The 16,384-nt window shown below is 49.8% G+C and overlaps 9 protein-coding genes across 9 annotated transcripts, besides 1 other annotated feature; 4 read left to right on the forward strand and 5 right to left on the reverse strand.

The window, feature by feature from the left end:
* Positions 1-16,384: part of a sequence feature (contig 1.29 1..525887(1)) that runs on past both edges of the window.
* ANIA_11317 (cytochrome c oxidase subunit 7) lies at positions 146-955 on the forward strand. Its single transcript, XM_050612887.1, has 5 exons — positions 146-217; positions 381-459; positions 541-601; positions 654-685; positions 769-955. The coding sequence occupies exons 1-5, from the start codon at positions 189-191 to the stop codon at positions 796-798; spliced, it is 231 nt and encodes a 76-aa protein (XP_050468749.1). The 5' UTR covers positions 146-188; the 3' UTR covers positions 799-955.
* ANIA_01857 (kynureninase bna5-2) lies at positions 1,134-2,956 on the reverse strand. Its single transcript, XM_050612888.1, has 4 exons — positions 2,733-2,956; positions 2,343-2,680; positions 1,789-2,269; positions 1,134-1,726 (listed from the first exon to the last, which is right to left on the reverse strand). The coding sequence occupies exons 1-4, from the start codon at positions 2,920-2,922 to the stop codon at positions 1,311-1,313; spliced, it is 1,425 nt and encodes a 474-aa protein (XP_050468750.1). The 5' UTR covers positions 2,923-2,956; the 3' UTR covers positions 1,134-1,310.
* Positions 3,660-5,081, forward strand: ANIA_01858 (indoleamine 2,3-dioxygenase; the record flags this gene model as incomplete). Its single annotated transcript, XM_654370.1, has 3 exons — positions 3,660-3,953; positions 4,012-4,635; positions 4,701-5,081. The coding sequence occupies 3 exons, from the start codon at positions 3,660-3,662 to the stop codon at positions 5,079-5,081; spliced, it is 1,299 nt and encodes a 432-aa protein (XP_659462.1).
* On the reverse strand, positions 5,148-6,595 carry yaf9 (YEATS domain-containing protein YAF9). The gene is made up of 4 exons (XM_654371.2): positions 6,480-6,595; positions 6,402-6,426; positions 5,643-6,342; positions 5,148-5,547 (listed from the first exon to the last, which is right to left on the reverse strand). The coding sequence occupies exons 1-4, from the start codon at positions 6,510-6,512 to the stop codon at positions 5,478-5,480; spliced, it is 828 nt and encodes a 275-aa protein (XP_659463.1). The 5' UTR covers positions 6,513-6,595; the 3' UTR covers positions 5,148-5,477.
* horA (ubiquinone biosynthesis protein COQ11) lies at positions 6,814-7,998 on the forward strand. Its single transcript, XM_050612889.1, has 4 exons — positions 6,814-6,907; positions 6,964-7,018; positions 7,078-7,418; positions 7,475-7,998. Exons 1-4 carry the CDS (start codon positions 6,862-6,864, stop codon positions 7,894-7,896), a joined length of 864 nt encoding a protein of 287 aa, XP_050468751.1. The 5' UTR covers positions 6,814-6,861; the 3' UTR covers positions 7,897-7,998.
* ANIA_01861 (protein syf2) lies at positions 8,028-9,023 on the reverse strand (the record flags this gene model as incomplete). The annotated part of the gene is made up of 3 exons (XM_654373.1): positions 8,028-8,075; positions 8,128-8,766; positions 8,817-9,023. 3 exons carry the CDS (start codon positions 9,021-9,023, stop codon positions 8,028-8,030), a joined length of 894 nt encoding a protein of 297 aa, XP_659465.1.
* On the forward strand, positions 9,344-11,389 carry ANIA_01862 (uncharacterized protein; the record flags this gene model as incomplete). The annotated part of the gene is made up of 3 exons (XM_654374.2): positions 9,344-9,346; positions 9,377-9,414; positions 9,703-11,389. The coding sequence occupies 3 exons, from the start codon at positions 9,344-9,346 to the stop codon at positions 11,249-11,251; spliced, it is 1,590 nt and encodes a 529-aa protein (XP_659466.1). The 3' UTR covers positions 11,252-11,389.
* ANIA_01863 (Bys1 family protein) lies at positions 11,619-12,338 on the reverse strand. The gene has a single exon (XM_654375.2). It carries the CDS (start codon positions 12,323-12,325, stop codon positions 11,741-11,743), a length of 585 nt encoding a protein of 194 aa, XP_659467.1. The 5' UTR covers positions 12,326-12,338; the 3' UTR covers positions 11,619-11,740.
* Positions 13,348-14,938, reverse strand: ANIA_01864 (arylsulfotransferase family protein; the record flags this gene model as incomplete). Its single annotated transcript, XM_654376.1, has 2 exons — positions 13,348-14,076; positions 14,135-14,938. 2 exons carry the CDS (start codon positions 14,936-14,938, stop codon positions 13,348-13,350), a joined length of 1,533 nt encoding a protein of 510 aa, XP_659468.1.

Here is a 16,384-nt window from a genome sequence, read left to right on the forward strand (position 1 = left end):
ACTAGACTAGTGCTTTGCGCGATTAGTAAGGAAGTTCGTCTGAAAGGACGGAATTATTTGGGAAATCACGTGGTTAAGAGCTGCTTTCGGGTCCACCACTTCTCGACATCAACTGATCGTTCGATCTACCCGTCATTGCGTTCCTAACCTCTCACAACCTTGCTTCATCGCACTCCTACACCGTCAAAATGCTTCGCACCGCTCCTCGCATGGCCGGGTACGTCACATCCGATCAACTCGTGCTCAATATGCACCGGTTTCTCGCCAATTGAGTCGGCATCCGGCACCATAATATGCCCTGCTTGATTGGCTGAGTTCTGGCTCCGAGAGACCATTCCATTGCGAGGCACACTTTGCTAACTCAGTCTTTATCAATGCAGGTTCGTGTTCCGTGAGAACCGTGTCCCTTACTACCAACGTCTCTTCCAGCAGCACGACGGCAAGCGCCAGTGGTGGAAGGTCAGTTCGCGCACACACAACCCGCCTACAGTGGTTTTTCGGGGACCGTGTCGGCCAGCTAACACGAATCTTTACAACTAGACCTCTCGTTCCGGTTGGGTCATGTATCCTTACCTCATCTCCGTCTATGGCATGGGTGTTGGTAAGTTTTACTTGGGTTGACGTTTGGGTACTTGTCGCTGACTCCGTCCTAGCTTGCACCTACGCCATGGGCCGTATGGTCTTTGTCAGTATTCCCTTTCCTGTCTCCGCTTTAACGCCTCTCGCATAAGACTCGACTGCTATCACGTCTGCTAACACTCTCAATAGGGCCACAAGACCTGGTTCGGCGAGAAATAGATTGACTTCTCTGTACTATCGAGACTCCGTATCGCCCATACAGGCTGTCATGAGCTGAATGACGGTGTACCTCTAAATCATGATGGGCTAGTTAAGTGGGAGACTATCGAGGTTGTATATAAGCTAGAGTCCCAATGTGAACCTTTTCCCAGTTTTATTTCGTCTCAAATAGCTGAATTGTAGCCCATTAAGTGTCCATATCCGTTGAAATTTTACAACTTTCACGCTCTGAATGACGGGTCATCGGAAATAAGTAATGTTGAATTTATGACCAGTGACTTCGAAACCTGACTTGAAGCGCCTACCAGCTGTTGAAGTCACTCCTCAAGATTCTATTGATCATAGTTGGTAGGTCATTTTCCCTGCTCTACGAGTATCTACGAGTGTCTAGATTGAAACAGTCCCGGTTCCTCCGCTTTGCCCAAGTATCGCTCTATCAAGAGCGCTTCCAGCCATACGGAGATTTGAACAGTGTACACGCTTCCTAATAATGCCATTGGACGCGATTAACTTTACTCCTGGAATGCAGCCTTCAGCTGTTCCACAAATTGCCACACCTCGCTGTAGGTGTTGTACAGAGGAGCAGGGGCAACACGGACAACGCCGGGCTCGCGCTTGTCGCAAACAATCGATGCAGACTGCAGCTTGTCGGCGACCCTTTGCAGCAGACCGGGCTTGAGGAGGAGACTTAGCTGCGCGCCTCGTTCTTCGGGGTTAGAGGGGGTAATAATACGGAATGGGCGGGTTTCGTCTGTTGTGTCTTTCAACAACAAGTATTCAAGGTAAGCGGTCAGTTGCACAGACTTCCGGCGCAATTCGGAAATTGACGTTTGATCGAAGATGGAAAGTGAAGCGTTAAGACAGGTGAGATCCGTAGCGGAAGAGGTGGAGAGCTGGAATCCCCCTGCCCCCGGGATGGGTCTGAATTCTGGAAACACTGTTAGCATTGACCCGAAGAGGACATGGTAGGATGCTGAAAATTTAACTTACTGTTGTCCATCTTGAACCTGACGGACCTATCACCACCGTACCAGCCCGCGAGCCTGTGTCGGAACTGCGGAGAATCCTCTCCCTGGCTGTAGTCCACCTTCCCGTGCTTCTCATGAACGAAGAGACCACCCATTGATCCGGGTCCAGCGTTAGCGTACTTGTAGGTACACCACACTGCAAAGTCTACATCCCACTCGTGAAGCTTCAACTCGACATTGGCGAAAGCATGGGCCAGATCCCATCCAACCATAAGTCCTTTCGAGTGTGCGTACTCGGTGATTGTATTGATATCAAAATATTGTCCAGTGTAGTACTGGATCCCCGGAAGAAGAATTAGGGCAGCTTCATCGGCGTGCTCGTCGATGATTGAGAGGATTTTCTGCGTGGGGATCTCATACTCGCCCTCATCTGGGCCAATGAGAACCATGGACTTCTTTGGGTCTAATCCATCGTGCCAAGCAATATGAGACTCGATAGCGTACTGGAAGTTCATGTTAGTTTATGATGGCGGAATGTGTGTTGAGAGATCTAAAGGTCCGGTGGGGCAAACTAACGTGATCACTAGGGAATGCTTTCCAATCTAGCAGGATCTTGTGCTTAGTGGCAGTGGGTTTGTAGAAGCTTGCAAGGAGTAGATGCAAGTTTGATGTGAGCGTGCCCATTGCAATAACCTCCTCCGGCGCTGCTCCGACAAGCTTGCTCATCGAGCCTGCCGCTTGCTCAGCCATCACCCACCATGGGTCAAGCGGAGAATCCTCGATCTTAGTGAAATGTCCGTTGACACCGATCGATGCCCATGTATCTAAGTGTGCTTCCATGTACTTTGCCGTAGCTTTGGGTTGGAGACCGAGAGAATTCCCACAGAAATAAATGCACGGATCTGCTGAAATATCTAGAGTAGAGCAAATTAGCGAGATATATCTGAGTTCTGCAATGGCACGTACTGGGCTTCGCGAGTCTCTTGGATTGAATATTGGCCTTGGAGGGAATGATGAACTTATCCCGAAATGACGCCAGGGGATCGGCCGCGTCTAAGGCTTTGGCATATTCTTTTGAAGCTGCATTTTCTGGAAATACAGGCTTCACGCCGTTGACGCCGTTAACACCATTGACACCGTTGACGTGGTTGGACATGGCGAGAGGAAGGAGATTTATCTGAGAGGAGATTTCTGGAAGGAGGGATACACGGAAGAAGACATATTCGGGGGAGCTCGAGCATTCGCTGCCCGTGGCCTTTATAGCGGGAAACCAGACGTAACCGATACGACGTCAAGAAATCCAGTCGTATACGGCCAGACCGGCGGGGTCCGATAGCAGTGATTGAATCCATTAAGTGCAATCAGGAAAGTCGGAAGCTGATCCGCCCCCGCTACGCAGTGAATTTGCCCTGCCCCGGATGTCTTCCGTCCCCACTATCGCTTCCTCTGCTCTTTGGCATCATCCTATCTTCTTGTTCCATTGGCTACGGTTTTTAACATGCTGCATTACCAATTACCTATCTTTAATTCAATTCATCGTTGCTGAGCCTATCCCGGGAAGAATGACGGTTCTTCTCGGAGTCTCAGAGCGAGTGTTGACAGAATGCATGACTCGCTCGTTCTTAACGAGCCTATGGCTAGTGCTAACTCACTGGCATTGTCACAGTGAGCAAGGGCGTCAGGAAGGACTTGAGATAAGATCCATGTCAACGTCTTCCGGGCCCGCTTCCATCATACCATTTAGAGACACTATTATATTGGATAACCATATTTAAGGGGGGCCGTATTTGCATAACTTTCAGCGCCTCATGCTCATGCATTTAAAGACCATTCTATCTATTTCTCCAATAGCATCCTCCTAGCTTTAGAGTCTACACATCAGAACTCGCCACAATGCTTTCCTCACCAGATTTCTCACTTGAAGAGTACGAGTTCTCGGCCCAAACTGGCTTTCTTCCTGAGACTCCTCCTCTGCGGTGCTTGCCAGACCATTATTACGCTCCCTGGGAGACCGTTGCCCAAGATTTGGCTGCTAGTATTGAAAACGGTACTATTCGCCAGGCTGTCGAGAGTCTGCCGTTGCTCAATACCACGAAACTGCGCACCAAGCCAGAATGGAGGAGAGCCTATGTGGTCCTTTCCTATCTTACACATGCCTATGTTTGGGGTGGTGAAATCCCCAAGGAGGTTGGTGTTTTGTCCTCTAGGCATTTGATATGGCTTCTCACTATTAGTGTCACGCTAGGTTCTGCCTCCTGCTATCTCAGTGCCATACCTGGAAGTTTCACGATACCTAGAGCTGCCTCCTGTAGCAACATATGCAGCCCTTAATCTCTGGAACTGGTCAACTTCATCACCCAACGATGACCTCACCTGTGCCGACAATCTCTCCGTCACATTGTCATATACTGGAACGAAAGACGAGGAGTGGTTCTTCATGGTCTCTGTCGCCCTGGAAGCGAGAGGAGCCCGGGTCATCGAAATGATGCTAAACACCATCCAAGCCGTGACTGTGGGCGACGACCAGAGAATAGTCGCATACCTCAACCAGATTACTGAAGGATTTAATGAGCTGGCTCGAATTCTGGAACGAATGTACGAGAAGAACCGCCCTGCCGTTTTCTTTCACTTACTCCGTCCGTACCTCGCTGGAAGCAAGAATATGGCATCTGCTGGTCTTCCAAACGGACTGTTCTTTGACCAAGGAAACGGTAAGGGTGAATGGCTCCAATACAGTGGCGGGAGTAACGCTCAAAGCTCCCTTATCCAAACTTTTGACATTTTTTTGGGCGTCGAGCACACAGCCATGGGAGGTCCCACTAAGACTGAGCTTCCAAAGGCAAAATTGGGAAAGACTCCATACATCCAGGTATGCCAAGTCACCTTTCTCGGGCTGTTGTTTATGAGCAATCAGACATTAATGATCTATTGCAGGAAATGCGAAACTACATGCCCGGACCCCACCGACGCTTCCTTGAAATGCTCACTCGAAACGCCAATCTCCGTCCGTATGCGATGAGCTGCAAGCTCGGCTCACCTGTGAGAGATGCTTACAACACCGCCGTCATGGCTCTCGGCTCGTTCCGCGACAAGCACGTACAGATCGTAACGAGGTACATTATATTGGCCTCCAAGCTCCCTCCTCCAGCGAACACACCTGTGCGGATAAACCTGGCTTCGACAACGCAAACCCAGATGAAGGACTCGACTGAGAAGGTTTCCACAGGCTTCAGCGGCACAGGTGGAACTGATTTGATACCCTTTCTGAGGCAAACTCGTGATGACACTAAGGCTACGGCGTACTATGCGGATTGAAAGATTTAGCTGCTTGCCTGACTTTGCGAGCCCATTGTATTATGATAGAGTATACCATTTGATTTATGAGTTTAGCGAAAATGAAGTGATTTTTCTTTTCCCCGAGTCTAGTTATTTTATGGGCTATCTCAATGTTCCGCAGAGGGAAGTTGAAAAAGTCTGAGGACCTTCCAGAGAGCGAGAGATTGTCGCTTTTTCAACACCAGCCATAATGGAGCAGAACCGGTTTATTTTCTGTGAAGGGATGCCGACCAGTGTGATAATCTTGAAGCTGCGATTATGAGGCTGCGGTTGGTGGAGCATGCATGCCAATGGGCACGGCCCTTGAGCAAGACCAGAATCAGGACGCGGCATTTATTGTTGCTTCTCTCACACAGCCGACTCACGATCTAGTTCCTAGGAGTCAGGTGGACCGACTGTTCCCGCCATGCGCTGTTGCGAGTGCACGGGTATTCGCCCCGAAAAACTGGAATGTGTATTTTGATGATTTGGTTGCACATCACCAGAAATTGATTAAGGGTCCTTTCAGGCGCCAGAGGCGTCTTTCCTGATGCCAGTTACCTTTTCTTCAATGGCTGTGCGGGAACACCTTCACTCGCGCGCAACTCCGCCAATCGTTTCTCCCGAGCAATAAGCCGCTCCTTCTCATCCTTAATCATCTGCTCCACGGTCTTATTTGCCTCAGCTAATCGATCAAGCTCCTTGTTTTCGGCCGTCCGACTGTAAGGGTTCTCCGGCGTCTCGTTAAACGGAATTTCAGCCGTCCTGCCACCGCGCTGTTGTTGTGCCTGTTTGGCATTCTTCCCACTCTTCCCCTTCTGCATCTGCTGCGTTCCGGAGCCTCCAGTAAGATAGTCATAGAACTGTTCCACTGGTTCATTGAACACGACCTCCTCATAGTTCTGGCTGACCACCACTTCTCTCCGCTCCTTCTTCCCCTCCGCATCAGGCCCGTACGGGTGTAGTTTGAGACTGTGCCAGAGGGTCTGTGGCTTCTCCATGGATTCCGGGACGAAGTAGATCTTAATCTGGATCTCGAATTCACCCCATCCGGTTTCCGTCACCTCGTAGGGCGGATGCTCAACTGTGCGGACGTTCTGCACGTATGTTTCGTGTAGCTTAAACTGGACTTTTTTAATCCAGTAGGAAATGTCTTCGCCGTTGACCCCGCGGACGTAAACACGCCATTGGTGAGTATGATCTGAGGATACATTGCTTGGTTTCGTGGCTGGGTCGAAGGGTTGCGCTTCGCTACCGAAAACTGTAATGAGGTTGTTAATACCTACACCATAGTCAGTCAACTAGAAGCAGATGACGCACCGAAAGGTCTAAATATCGAGACTCCCTGATCAGTTTTGGTCAGTCTTGGCTTCCTGTGTTGTATTCGCTGGTACTCACCCTGACACGCTTGGTACCTGTTGCGGAGGGCATACTGAAGTATATAGTAGTAATGAGCGTGAGTATATGGTGAGATCTCGAAGGGTGACTCTCAGGTACGTGGATTTTAAAGCAAATTTGGATGACGCAAAGTTGAAGGCGACAAAGCTGGCCGAGCGCGTTCTTTTTCAACGGGCAAGAGTAAAGCACGTGACAGTAGTGATAAGGACCTGATAAGGCAGCCTGGAAGTGGTGGTGCGATTGAGCTCCGGCAGAGCTTCTTCCGCAGTGGGTTCCGCCTCATACCGACTTCATGAGAATGCGCTAACTACTGCCATTAAGTCTATGGATCTAACTTGGCCGCTGAACAAGTGAACCGGTTATCAATATTTCACACAAAACTATGGCGTCAAAAAAGCTTGTTGTCGCCGGTGGAAATGGGTTCCTAGGTATTTGCATCACGGCCATTGAGATAGACTGTACTAATGGACTTTGGCGTGCGCAGGCTCAAGAATATGCAAATCAGCAGTCGCAAGAGGCTGGTCTGTAACTTCGATCAGGTAAGCGCACTTCCGCTCCACAGAGACGTGGTCTGCGTTTCTAATTTCTCAATGGATAGTCGGTCTGGAGAACCACGATGGGATGTCGTCACAAGCTCCCCCCAACGTCCCGGGTGGGCAAAGTCGGTGGAATGGGCTAAAGCAGATATCCTGAAGCCAAACACATACAAGCCGTTTTTGAAAGACGCGAACGCGGTGGTACATAGCATGGGTATCCTTCTTGAAGCTGACTACAAGGGAGTGGTCCAAGGGCGGGAACCGATTATTTCTGGCCTGCAGAAGGCTTTCAGTCCGTCAAAACGGGGAAGTCAGAATCCCCTCCAGAGGCAAGAGGGCGAAGCACTTAAAGCGCAGGAAAAAGACGGCCAGTTTACATATGAGCTTATGAACAGAGATTCCGGTATGTACCAACGCGGAAGTGTCGCAAAAGCGAAGCTAACATTTCTGTACGAAAAGCTATTACTTTAGCGCAAGAGTCTCTGAATGAGCATGCCTCAACGTTCCTCTACATCTCTGCATCCTCAGGCGCCCCGATTCTTCCGAGTAGATACATAACAACCAAACGAGAAGCGGAAACAACGATAGCCACTCAGCTTCCAGAGTTGCGGAGCATCTTCGTCCGCCCTCCATTCATGTATGATTCGAGCAGGAAGCTCACCTTGCCGATCGCCCTCGGCGGCTTCGTTGCATCGCAACTCAATGCGCTTGTGGGTAACAGACTAAATTTCTTTGGCTCGATGGTGGACAAGCCGTTCCAAGTGGACATGGTAGGCGAGGCGGTGGTGGAAGCGCTGGAAGACCCGTCCGTAAGCGGGCCGGTCGGACCAAAGAAGATCGAAGCCTTGGCCACTAAGGCGTGGAGAAAGAGTATGCTATAAATGCCCCGCTGAGATATGATGGCGTTTTTTTGCGGTATTCTGCTGAAGATGGGCGCGACAAGGCAATGTCTACCGCCGGCTGAATTAATAGCTGCAGATGGTTGCAAGTTTTGTATAGTAGATGTATTATATCATATCATGGTACCTCGCTCGAAGCTGTCACGTATTTCGGTAGTGTACTGAAAGATGATTAGCTCAGCCCATAAGTCTTAGAGGGAAGTGAGGACAAACCTTGTTATAGAAGCGAGCCAATTTCTGGTTGAACTGTTTGTTCTTTTCGTTGATGTAAGTGACATCGCCATCTTCGTCGCCGCCACGGCGGTCTCTGCGTTTCTTGAGGCGGACTTCTTCGGCCTTCCTCAGATCCGCGACTAGTTTATCGACAGCAGCACGATCGGGCTTGCTCTCGGTAAATCCAATCGTATCGGCTGTGGAATAGAAAGTACCGTTCTTATCCACTGCAATCATTTCTCCATCATTGGTTTCAACAATCTCGAGATCGCCGCTTGCTGCAGCCTTTTCAATCGCTGCCATTTTTTCGTTCTCATAGCCCTCCAGGTCAGGTTTCATTTCCCGTAGCTGCCTCTTGTACACTTTCCGTGCATCCTGGGTATAATCCTGGAATGCGACATCGTCTCGATGGCGCTGCTTTTTTTCCATCCGCCTATCCCATTTCTCGGATTCGTCAACAGTCCAGTCCCAAGCCCGTTTGCGTTCAAAGTCCTCTCCAGCAGCCTCCGTGTCAGCTTTAAGTAGGTTGTGTGAGGCAAAAGCATGTTTGCGCGATAGAGAGGAGAGAAGTGACGGGTCAGTTGCTAGTCGCTGAGTTTCGGCTGCTGTCTCTTTCAGGTTGCGTTCAGTTGCAGATTTCTGTTGCACTGTCAGGGTCATGAGGTGGTGATGCGGCCAAAAGCACTTACTGCGCGCGCTTGAAGAGCTTTGAACCTCTCCTTTCTTTCGCGGGCTCTTGCAGCTGCACTGTCTTCTTTGTCGCCTGTCTGTTCTTTTGTGGAAGGGTCCTCCGCGACATCTGAAGCATTGGATTCAGTTTGCGATGTTGTCGACTTTCCTTCACCTTCTCTGCTCTCTTCTAAAGAAAGTTGCTCCTGGTCACGCTCCGATGACATTTCTAGGCGTAAAGTTGATAGCACACCAGAGAGTCTGGTAAGTAATATCCTAAGTATATGATAAAAGCGAGTTCTTGACGAAACCTGGTGAATGATGCTCGCAAATGTAACTATCTCGTGATTCGGAGATTAAGCGCTTCAGCCCTCGCCGCCTTTTACACCGCCTTGATGCTTCCATCGTTTAGCTGGCCCTAGGATCCCTGTCCCTGCCAATGTCAGCTGATAACGCTTAGGCCCTTAGAGGTGTTGGGCCATGTTGTCAACAACCGACTCCATCGTGGCACTAACTTATTCTTATTGTCCTCGAAATCTATTCTTCAATGGTTAGCTATGTAAAATATCGGCTCTTCCAGCCATCTCAGCTGGCGGTCTGCAGGATACCGTCAGCCTTGTATGGACTGCGACGCCATACTACTACAAGCATCGCAGACAGGCGCGGGCCTGTACAGTCTGAGCTGCTCAGATTTGCCCTTACTAGGACTGACCATTCCCCTTACAGGGGCTCGGAGCGAAACCTTGCTGATGTTTTTCTGGCAAAATGGCCGTTCAATACCTCGCCAGCCCCGTTATGGACCTCTCAACCAGCGGGAGTGGAGGACCCCGAAAGAAAGAATCCCACGATGAAACAAGCGCAAAGCCTTCGAATGGCACAACATGCTATAGAAAAGCGTGTGAATAGCAACTCTGCCAACGCTCATAAGATCTTTGAACCACCAGTGGTATTCCAAGGGGCATTGGAGCGATGCGAGCGTGGCAGTACAGACGGAGACATTCTTGCTTTCATCAACGGGCTAGAGGCGAGGCTGAAACTCATTGATGGCGGGAATCATGTGGCTGCTCATATCCATCATATGGGAATTCGGTATGCATGCTCTGCCTTATCTGAGCCCTCTTTGCGCCATCATTTACAGAGTTACCTCGCCGCTGGTGGTAAAACGCTTGGGCTATATGAAAGCCTTGCCTTGGTGGAGCGGCTTCTGTCGGCCCTCCAGACTCTGTCATTTCAAGATCCAAAGCGCGACGTAAGCGGCCTGCTTCGCCTAGTTACTGGGGAGGCCGGTCCTGAAAGTCCGAGCCTGCATAGAATACTCTTTTGGGCGAGAAACGACGTTAGTCCCATGAGCGTGGGAGGATATCTGTCTCTGCTCGTCAGAGCTAAAGACGACACCATTCGCCATAAGATATGGAACGAATATCTGCAACGCACCGTTCGCAACCGATCTCCCATCTTTCGGGAATACCAGTCCGCATACGTTTATGCTATGTCTCTGGTGGATGCTGGCGACTCACCGGGGGCTGTAAGTGCTCTGAAGCAAGTGTCAGTACTTGCAAGGAATGACTTGCCTGGTATATCACATTTCGAGCGCGTAAGGGATCTTCTAGAGGATGATGCCATAAAGGAGGTGTTAAGCCAGATCGTCAGTGAACGGGAGTATGCAAAAATCTTAGATATCAAGTTAAGTGATATCGAGCAAAGGCTTGGGATCACTTGGCTTAATGATCTAGAACCGGACGAATCCCTCCACCTTGGGCTTTCCGACAACCGCGCTGCTAGTGACCAGCCAATATTTGATATGGACGGAGATAGTTCTGGTTATGAAAGCCCTGAAAGGCTGGTTGCAGAAATCCGGGCTCATGGGAATTCCAAATCCATTGCCGACTATTGTAAGATTGCCGACCTGTTGGACGACTATGAGGGGAGTTTGATACCTATCTCCATCGAATCCTGGCCAACGTCGGATACAAAGTTCTATTGGACACCACAACGTTCACCGCTGGAACTCGGCAAGGCTATTTCCGTATCTGACTATTCTCAGGACGTTTTGCTCTCGAAAGTAGGGTTGGCCAGAGTCATTGCAAGTAAAGAAGAGAGTCCGTACGCCCTTGTACAAACTCTGCACTTGATCCAGCTTGGCTACCTCCTCGCAGAGCGGCCAAGGTCCTCTGAGGAGGGTTCCGACGTTTCACCTCGACTGGAAGAAACAGGGTACTTAGTGGCGTGGGACCGTGCTTATGCTAGAATGCTGGTTGTTTTCGCAGGGACATGTCGCGGGCCAGTTGATGCTGCTATTGAGTTCGGGGACATCTCCGAACCTTCTGCTGTCAGGGCAATCGCGAGGGTTGAACCTCTGAACAATGCGTGGGCAGTTGGACCGAAGACCCGCATCTTCAGGTATCGCCTAGAACAGGATCCCAGTCCAGACCTATTCCTCAACATGCAGACATAGAAGGATACCGCACAAAAGCGGCCGGCAATCACGCCGATATGACACGCATCTATGTGAAGACACAGCAGCTGAACTAGCCTGGTCCTACGCAGACTCTAGAATCACTACAGTCCTCGAATGGCATAGAATTTGTGAGTCAATCTACCAACTCAGCGATCTATACACGTTTGTAGCAGTTGGTAACATGGAAATTCTGATTCTGTTGATGTAGAAGGGAAACATCGCCGTGCATCAAGAAGACCGAAATGCTCAAAAGGTAGAGTGCACTCAGCTTATAGGGCTGACTTATGAATGTGCACAGCTGTTTCATAGAGGGATTGGTAGACACGAAATTGGAAAAAGGATGCATGAAAAGCAACATGGCATTCTCAACTACCTAACCGTTATTACTGCTACCCAGGCACGCCACCGTTCCTTAATTATCGGCTTTTCACTCAGGCAACTCATAACCCCCGAAATCCATACAGTGGCTTGAGCAACGTCATCGCTTTAGCAAATACTCAACACTAAATCAGTCGAGGCCTCCAACATGCGCACCTGACTCCCACTCGGCGGCACTCCGTTCTCCCAATGGATTTCTGGCTCCGAAGGCTCGATGCTCACAATCTGCCCCTGGAAGGGGTCACCAAAGACGTCAGAAAGGTCATACCAAACCAGGTCCTCGACAAGATTATACGCAAACACAGTCTGCGGGGCGCTGGTGTACAGGCCGTCTTTGACGGTGGTAATCTTGATCGCGATTCCTCCGGTCTGCGGGTCGCGGCGAAATTCCTCAACATATTCCTCGCCCGGATTGATCATGTACTGTGGACTTATGTCTTGGCCGACAGACCAGAGGTAGATTGGCTGCTCGCAGAGGTTCGCGACGATGGCGTGCCCAATTGCAATAGTCTCATTCGTGGCTGGACGCATCATAAAAGGACGCTTCATGGTTTCCATCCCGTTGGTTTTCATGCTGTTGGGCTCAGTCATGACAATGTTGGTGTTGTCCATGTTGTTGAGTATTCTGGCGTTGGAGATGCCTGCAAAGGCGAGAGGTGCGAGGGAGAGGATAGCTGCAAGTTTGAAATGCATCTTGACTATTGAGCAATTGGCGGTTGACCTTGCGTTGGCTTGCTTTTTGTCTGTCTAGCTCTTCTCTGTGGGGATGGTCTTTGTCTCGCGGCATCAGGGCTCCCCTTTATACTCATATCCTCTTTCTCTCACCATCATCCATGAATGGGGAGCCACGCCATCCAGATGGCCGGCGTAGCATCGTCGTAGTAGCGTCGTACTTACATCCGAACCCGTTATCAACATTTTCCTGGCCGGGAGGAAACATACATTAGCACCCGTCCAACGACGTAATCGAGAGATATTCCCAATTATCTGTTCGGGTCTATAACGTCTTGCCGAACGCCAGTCCGTATATCGGCCAAAACTCCCCTGGACCTGGGAACGGCTCGGTGATTAATCACATCAGGAGCACGTCGTACAATAGCACCATGCAGTTGCTTTTCGTGGTAACGCCTAGGGAGATCGCGATTCATGGGTGTGACAGAGACGTACAGAAGACGTACCTGCATGAACTGCTACGGGCGCCTGGTAGCAGATATTGCGGTTGAGCTCAGGTATTGCAGATATGTCAGTCATGGTATGCTTAAATGCCTAGGGACGAAGGTTTATAGCTATGAGAGCAAGATATGATTTAACATGATTCGAGTTACGACTTTACCAGCGAACTGTAGCCAGTTGAATGGAAACAGATAAGAAAGCGACTGCCGAGCCGGCGATTTGGCCCTATCGAACCAGAATCAATGATCCGAATTTGAGCACGTTGAATGGCGGAAAGTGGCCGTGGTCACGACATTGGCCCTGGCGATGATGAATCATGATTAAGTTCGTCGGCTAAACAACTGTAAAGGGAGCTGTTTGTGTGATGTTGTACATCTGGTGTATTTTCAATCTAGAATAGGTTATGTACAAGAATATATTTACAGTTCAATCCCGCGATTCGGCAGTTACTCTTTGTCCACCTAGCCACGAACCATTTCTCAGTAGTTCGTGCAACATACCAACCTTCCATGATCAAGGAAAATGCGACCAGCGACTTGTTCCTAATTGCCTGTCTCTGTCTCCACCTCGCCGCCCACCTCCGTCTGCAGGGATGCGACGTCCGAAGATCCTAGTGGAATGTCACCCTTTCGTGCAATCACTTGAAGGAACCCGCTAGGTAAGCCGTGCAGTTCAATGCTAGATTCGAATCCGGTCCGTTCGACAGTGGCTTCAAATTTAGGGTCGGACCCGTCGGAATACGTTGATGAGTAGACGGCCCAGTTGTCATACTCAGTCGCCCCATTCCAGCTCATGTAGACAAAGATGGAGTCTGGGCCCGTCCGGCGAACGACCAGGGCGGGCTTCCAGAAGGGAGTGGCTTTCCATTGGCACTTGTAGCCACGGTATGACGCAACTGCATTGTCCTCGCCAAACTTGACAGTGAGGACCTCTTTATTGTCGGCGTCGTACTCTTTTACCTGGGCGATGGAACCATAACCCAAAAGTACGTGTTGAGTCTCTTCGCTGAGGAGCTGATAACTTCCCTGGCTGACGCTGTGAATCACATCGTCCGTGTCGTTCAAAATCCGACGAGTGTGGACCTTGCGGTTAATCATATCAACATCGAAACTCAGCCCAGTAGTCGCGGCTACCTCGTTGGTTGGAGTATTGGCGTTGTTGAATAAGCTCATCGCAAATCCTTCTTCGGTCTGGTTATAGATGCGGATATCATGCTGCCAAGAGAACGCAGCACGGTCATCGATCTCGAAATCGCCAGTGCCTTCTTCACCCTACTGAGAGTCAATGATAGTTCCTTAGGTTACAGAAAAAAGGTTTTAGGGAACGTACGCTCAGTCTCCAAAGAACGGAGCCATTGTTATGGACAAAGTACCCAGACCAAAAGTGCCGGAGCGAGATAATATAGCCATCTTCCATGAGTTCAACCGAGTTAATATGATATGCATCATAAGGCGTCTCCTGAGACCCGACATCGTCTCCCCAGCCTTGTTTCGACTCCTCCAGAGGTATATCATCTAAATGATCCAAAGCGCTCCAAGAGAACACAATCTCATTGGTTGCAATGTCAATCTCATAGAACTTCCCGTCCAGCATGTGGTCATCCGGACGGCCACCAATTGAAGTGAGATCGTGCTGGGTCACATTGTAGGCCGTCACCAACAGGGTATTGCGGTCCGTCACATGACTCTCGTGAAGGTCAATATACGAGTCTCTCGGGTTGCCGTCCGGCGAAACGAAGTTGTCCTGAAGTGTGACGGTGTAGATTTCGCGGTATGTGTTGTCGAGAATATGCACAGTACCATATCCAAAGCCTAGCTTCATCATATCACCCGCCCAGAAGGTGAGGACATCTTCGTTAAAGAGTTTCTGCACCTTGAAGTTCGCCGTAACCTCTTGCGGGCCCTGATAGATCAAATTGGCGTCCTCATCGTATATCAGCGCAGCGGTTCCCAGTTCCTGATTCCCACGGGGCCCGACGAAGATGTATCCCGGATCCGTATGGCCGCTCTTGGTTACTGAAACTTGCGGCGGTTGGAAGGGAGCGGTTTGGAGGGTCATGAACGGCCAGTTATCGGCGGCGGCTTCGATGGCCAGCAGTAAGGCGCTAGCAGCGGCAAGAAAACGGCGGGCCATCGTGAACCAACACTAAGTACCAATATATCAAAGCAGAAATGAACGAATGTAAATAATGATATCAAAATGAGCGACAGAGAAGTAGAGTGAGCGACTGTGTATATTAAAGTGTAGAAAGAAGTACAGAAAGAAGGCAGAGAAATGCTGAAATTAAGACAGGGTCCGAAGTACCGATCAACAGCATCGCTTCCGTCCACGGCTCAGCTGCTAGAAACGAAGAGCAGAGAAACGGAGAAGTGGACAGACAATCAACTGTCGGGGTGGGTTGAAACTCGAAGATCCCCAAGCTTTGACTCGCATTCAAGTAGCTCCACCGCCCTGGCTTCTAGCCTTTCACAGGCCGATCGTCAGGGCCTTCCCCAGTGGACGCGCAATTGCTCACTGGAATCACGAAATAGCTGTCCATGTTCAAGACGATCTTCATCTTGCCCGGCTATCTTGCCGGGTGCTTCGATTTCAATGGCTTTCCATCTTGCGAACAGTCAATATTTATGCATCGTAGCGGACTGACCCGCGTAACACGGCAAATAATGACGGCCGTTTTACTTTTGTTTCCAGGAACCGACGATTGTTTCGTGCCTGGGTTAGCCAGCCCATAGTTCAAGACTGGCTCTGATAAAGCTCAATATCAAGCTCAATTTAATAAAGCAGCAAGCTCAGCTTGCGAACTCGTGGTGGTGCATTGTGAGTGCATGACTCGACTTCTCTCCGCATAGCTTCTAAATGCCAAGGCCCGGGGGCTTTTTTTAATTCATGCCAAATATGGTCTAGCTCGGGATCCTCACTAATCTTCTTGGAGATAGATTGCCGACCGCGTCCTTTGCCTTTTCAGGACATCTGATAACCTGCATATCTACTGCGAGAGGCATCGAAGCGATGAAAACTTGCAATTTTTGTCGAATCGGAGCTCTATGACATTCATCAAGGAATCAACTAAAGTCAGCATAGCAGGTTTAATAGGCTATGGTGCCACAGTGCCCGGTCCTGATGTCACACTTCCGGAACTTGCGAAAGACTACACGGTTTACGTCCTTCCGCGTGTCCATCCCCGCAAGATGGTACACACATGGATACACAAATTCCTCTACCAGGCCAAGATCACGCTGGACTACAGATGCTTTTAACGTCGTGTGAGTCCTGGGGATCGTGCGTAAACGTGGTGTGATAGTACGAGTGCGTCTGCAGGATTCGGCGTGGACAAATTCTCCAATTGTTGAAATACTAGGCTGGATAGTTAAGTTAGCGAGACTTCGTGGCTCCTGCCTAGCCGATAGCATCTATGAGGTGATATTCTTGTCTGAACACATCATCTATTGGTCGTGGTGTCGCGATCACTACCTATATATCACCCAGTCTCGCCCTCAGCGATATGTGATCTGACAACCACGATATCATCTCCAGTTTCAGCCAGCCTTATTGTACACTTAGAAGAGCTTTAGGGAATCC

The sequence above is a fragment of the Aspergillus nidulans genome, chromosome VII (genome assembly GCF_000011425.1).
Source record: "Aspergillus nidulans FGSC A4 chromosome VII".
Lineage (NCBI taxonomy): Eukaryota > Fungi > Ascomycota > Eurotiomycetes > Eurotiales > Aspergillaceae > Aspergillus > Aspergillus nidulans.

What these genes read in the sequence shown, in the direction of transcription:
- ANIA_11317 (XM_050612887.1), top strand. Translation starts at nt 189, where the DNA reads ATGCTTCGCACCGCTCCTCGCATGGCCGG. An exon ending in CGTCTATGGCATGGGTGTTG is followed by an intron (nt 602 to 653) that starts GTAAGTTTTACT and finishes ACTCCGTCCTAG; the next exon opens with CTTGCACCTACGCCATGGGC. An exon ending in CCATGGGCCGTATGGTCTTT is followed by an intron (nt 686 to 768) that starts GTCAGTATTCCC and finishes CACTCTCAATAG; the next exon opens with GGCCACAAGACCTGGTTCGG.
- ANIA_01857 (XM_050612888.1), bottom strand. Translation starts at nt 2,922, where the DNA reads ATGTCCAACCACGTCAACGGTGTCAATGGTGTTAACGGCGTCAACGGC. An exon ending in AAGCATTCCCTAGTGATCAC is followed by an intron (nt 2,270 to 2,342) that starts GTTAGTTTGCCC and finishes ATGAACTTCCAG; the next exon opens with TACGCTATCGAGTCTCATAT. An exon ending in CAGGTTCAAGATGGACAACA is followed by an intron (nt 1,727 to 1,788) that starts GTAAGTTAAATT and finishes CAGTGTTTCCAG; the next exon opens with AATTCAGACCCATCCCGGGG.
- yaf9 (XM_654371.2), bottom strand. Translation starts at nt 6,512, where the DNA reads ATGCCCTCCGCAACAGGTACCAAGCGTGTCAGG. An exon ending in CTCGATATTTAGACCTTTCG is followed by an intron (nt 6,343 to 6,401) that starts GTGCGTCATCTG and finishes ACCTCATTACAG; the next exon opens with TTTTCGGTAGCGAAGCGCAA. An exon ending in GCACAGCCATTGAAGAAAAG is followed by an intron (nt 5,548 to 5,642) that starts GTAACTGGCATC and finishes TACACATTCCAG; the next exon opens with TTTTTCGGGGCGAATACCCG.
- horA (XM_050612889.1), top strand. Translation starts at nt 6,862, where the DNA reads ATGGCGTCAAAAAAGCTTGTTGTCGCCGGTGGAAATGGGTTCCTAG. An exon ending in CGGTGGAAATGGGTTCCTAG is followed by an intron (nt 6,908 to 6,963) that starts GTATTTGCATCA and finishes TGGCGTGCGCAG; the next exon opens with GCTCAAGAATATGCAAATCA. An exon ending in TGGTCTGTAACTTCGATCAG is followed by an intron (nt 7,019 to 7,077) that starts GTAAGCGCACTT and finishes CTCAATGGATAG; the next exon opens with TCGGTCTGGAGAACCACGAT.
- ANIA_01863 (XM_654375.2), bottom strand. Translation starts at nt 12,325, where the DNA reads ATGCATTTCAAACTTGCAGCTATCCTCTCCCTCGCACCTCTCGCCTTT.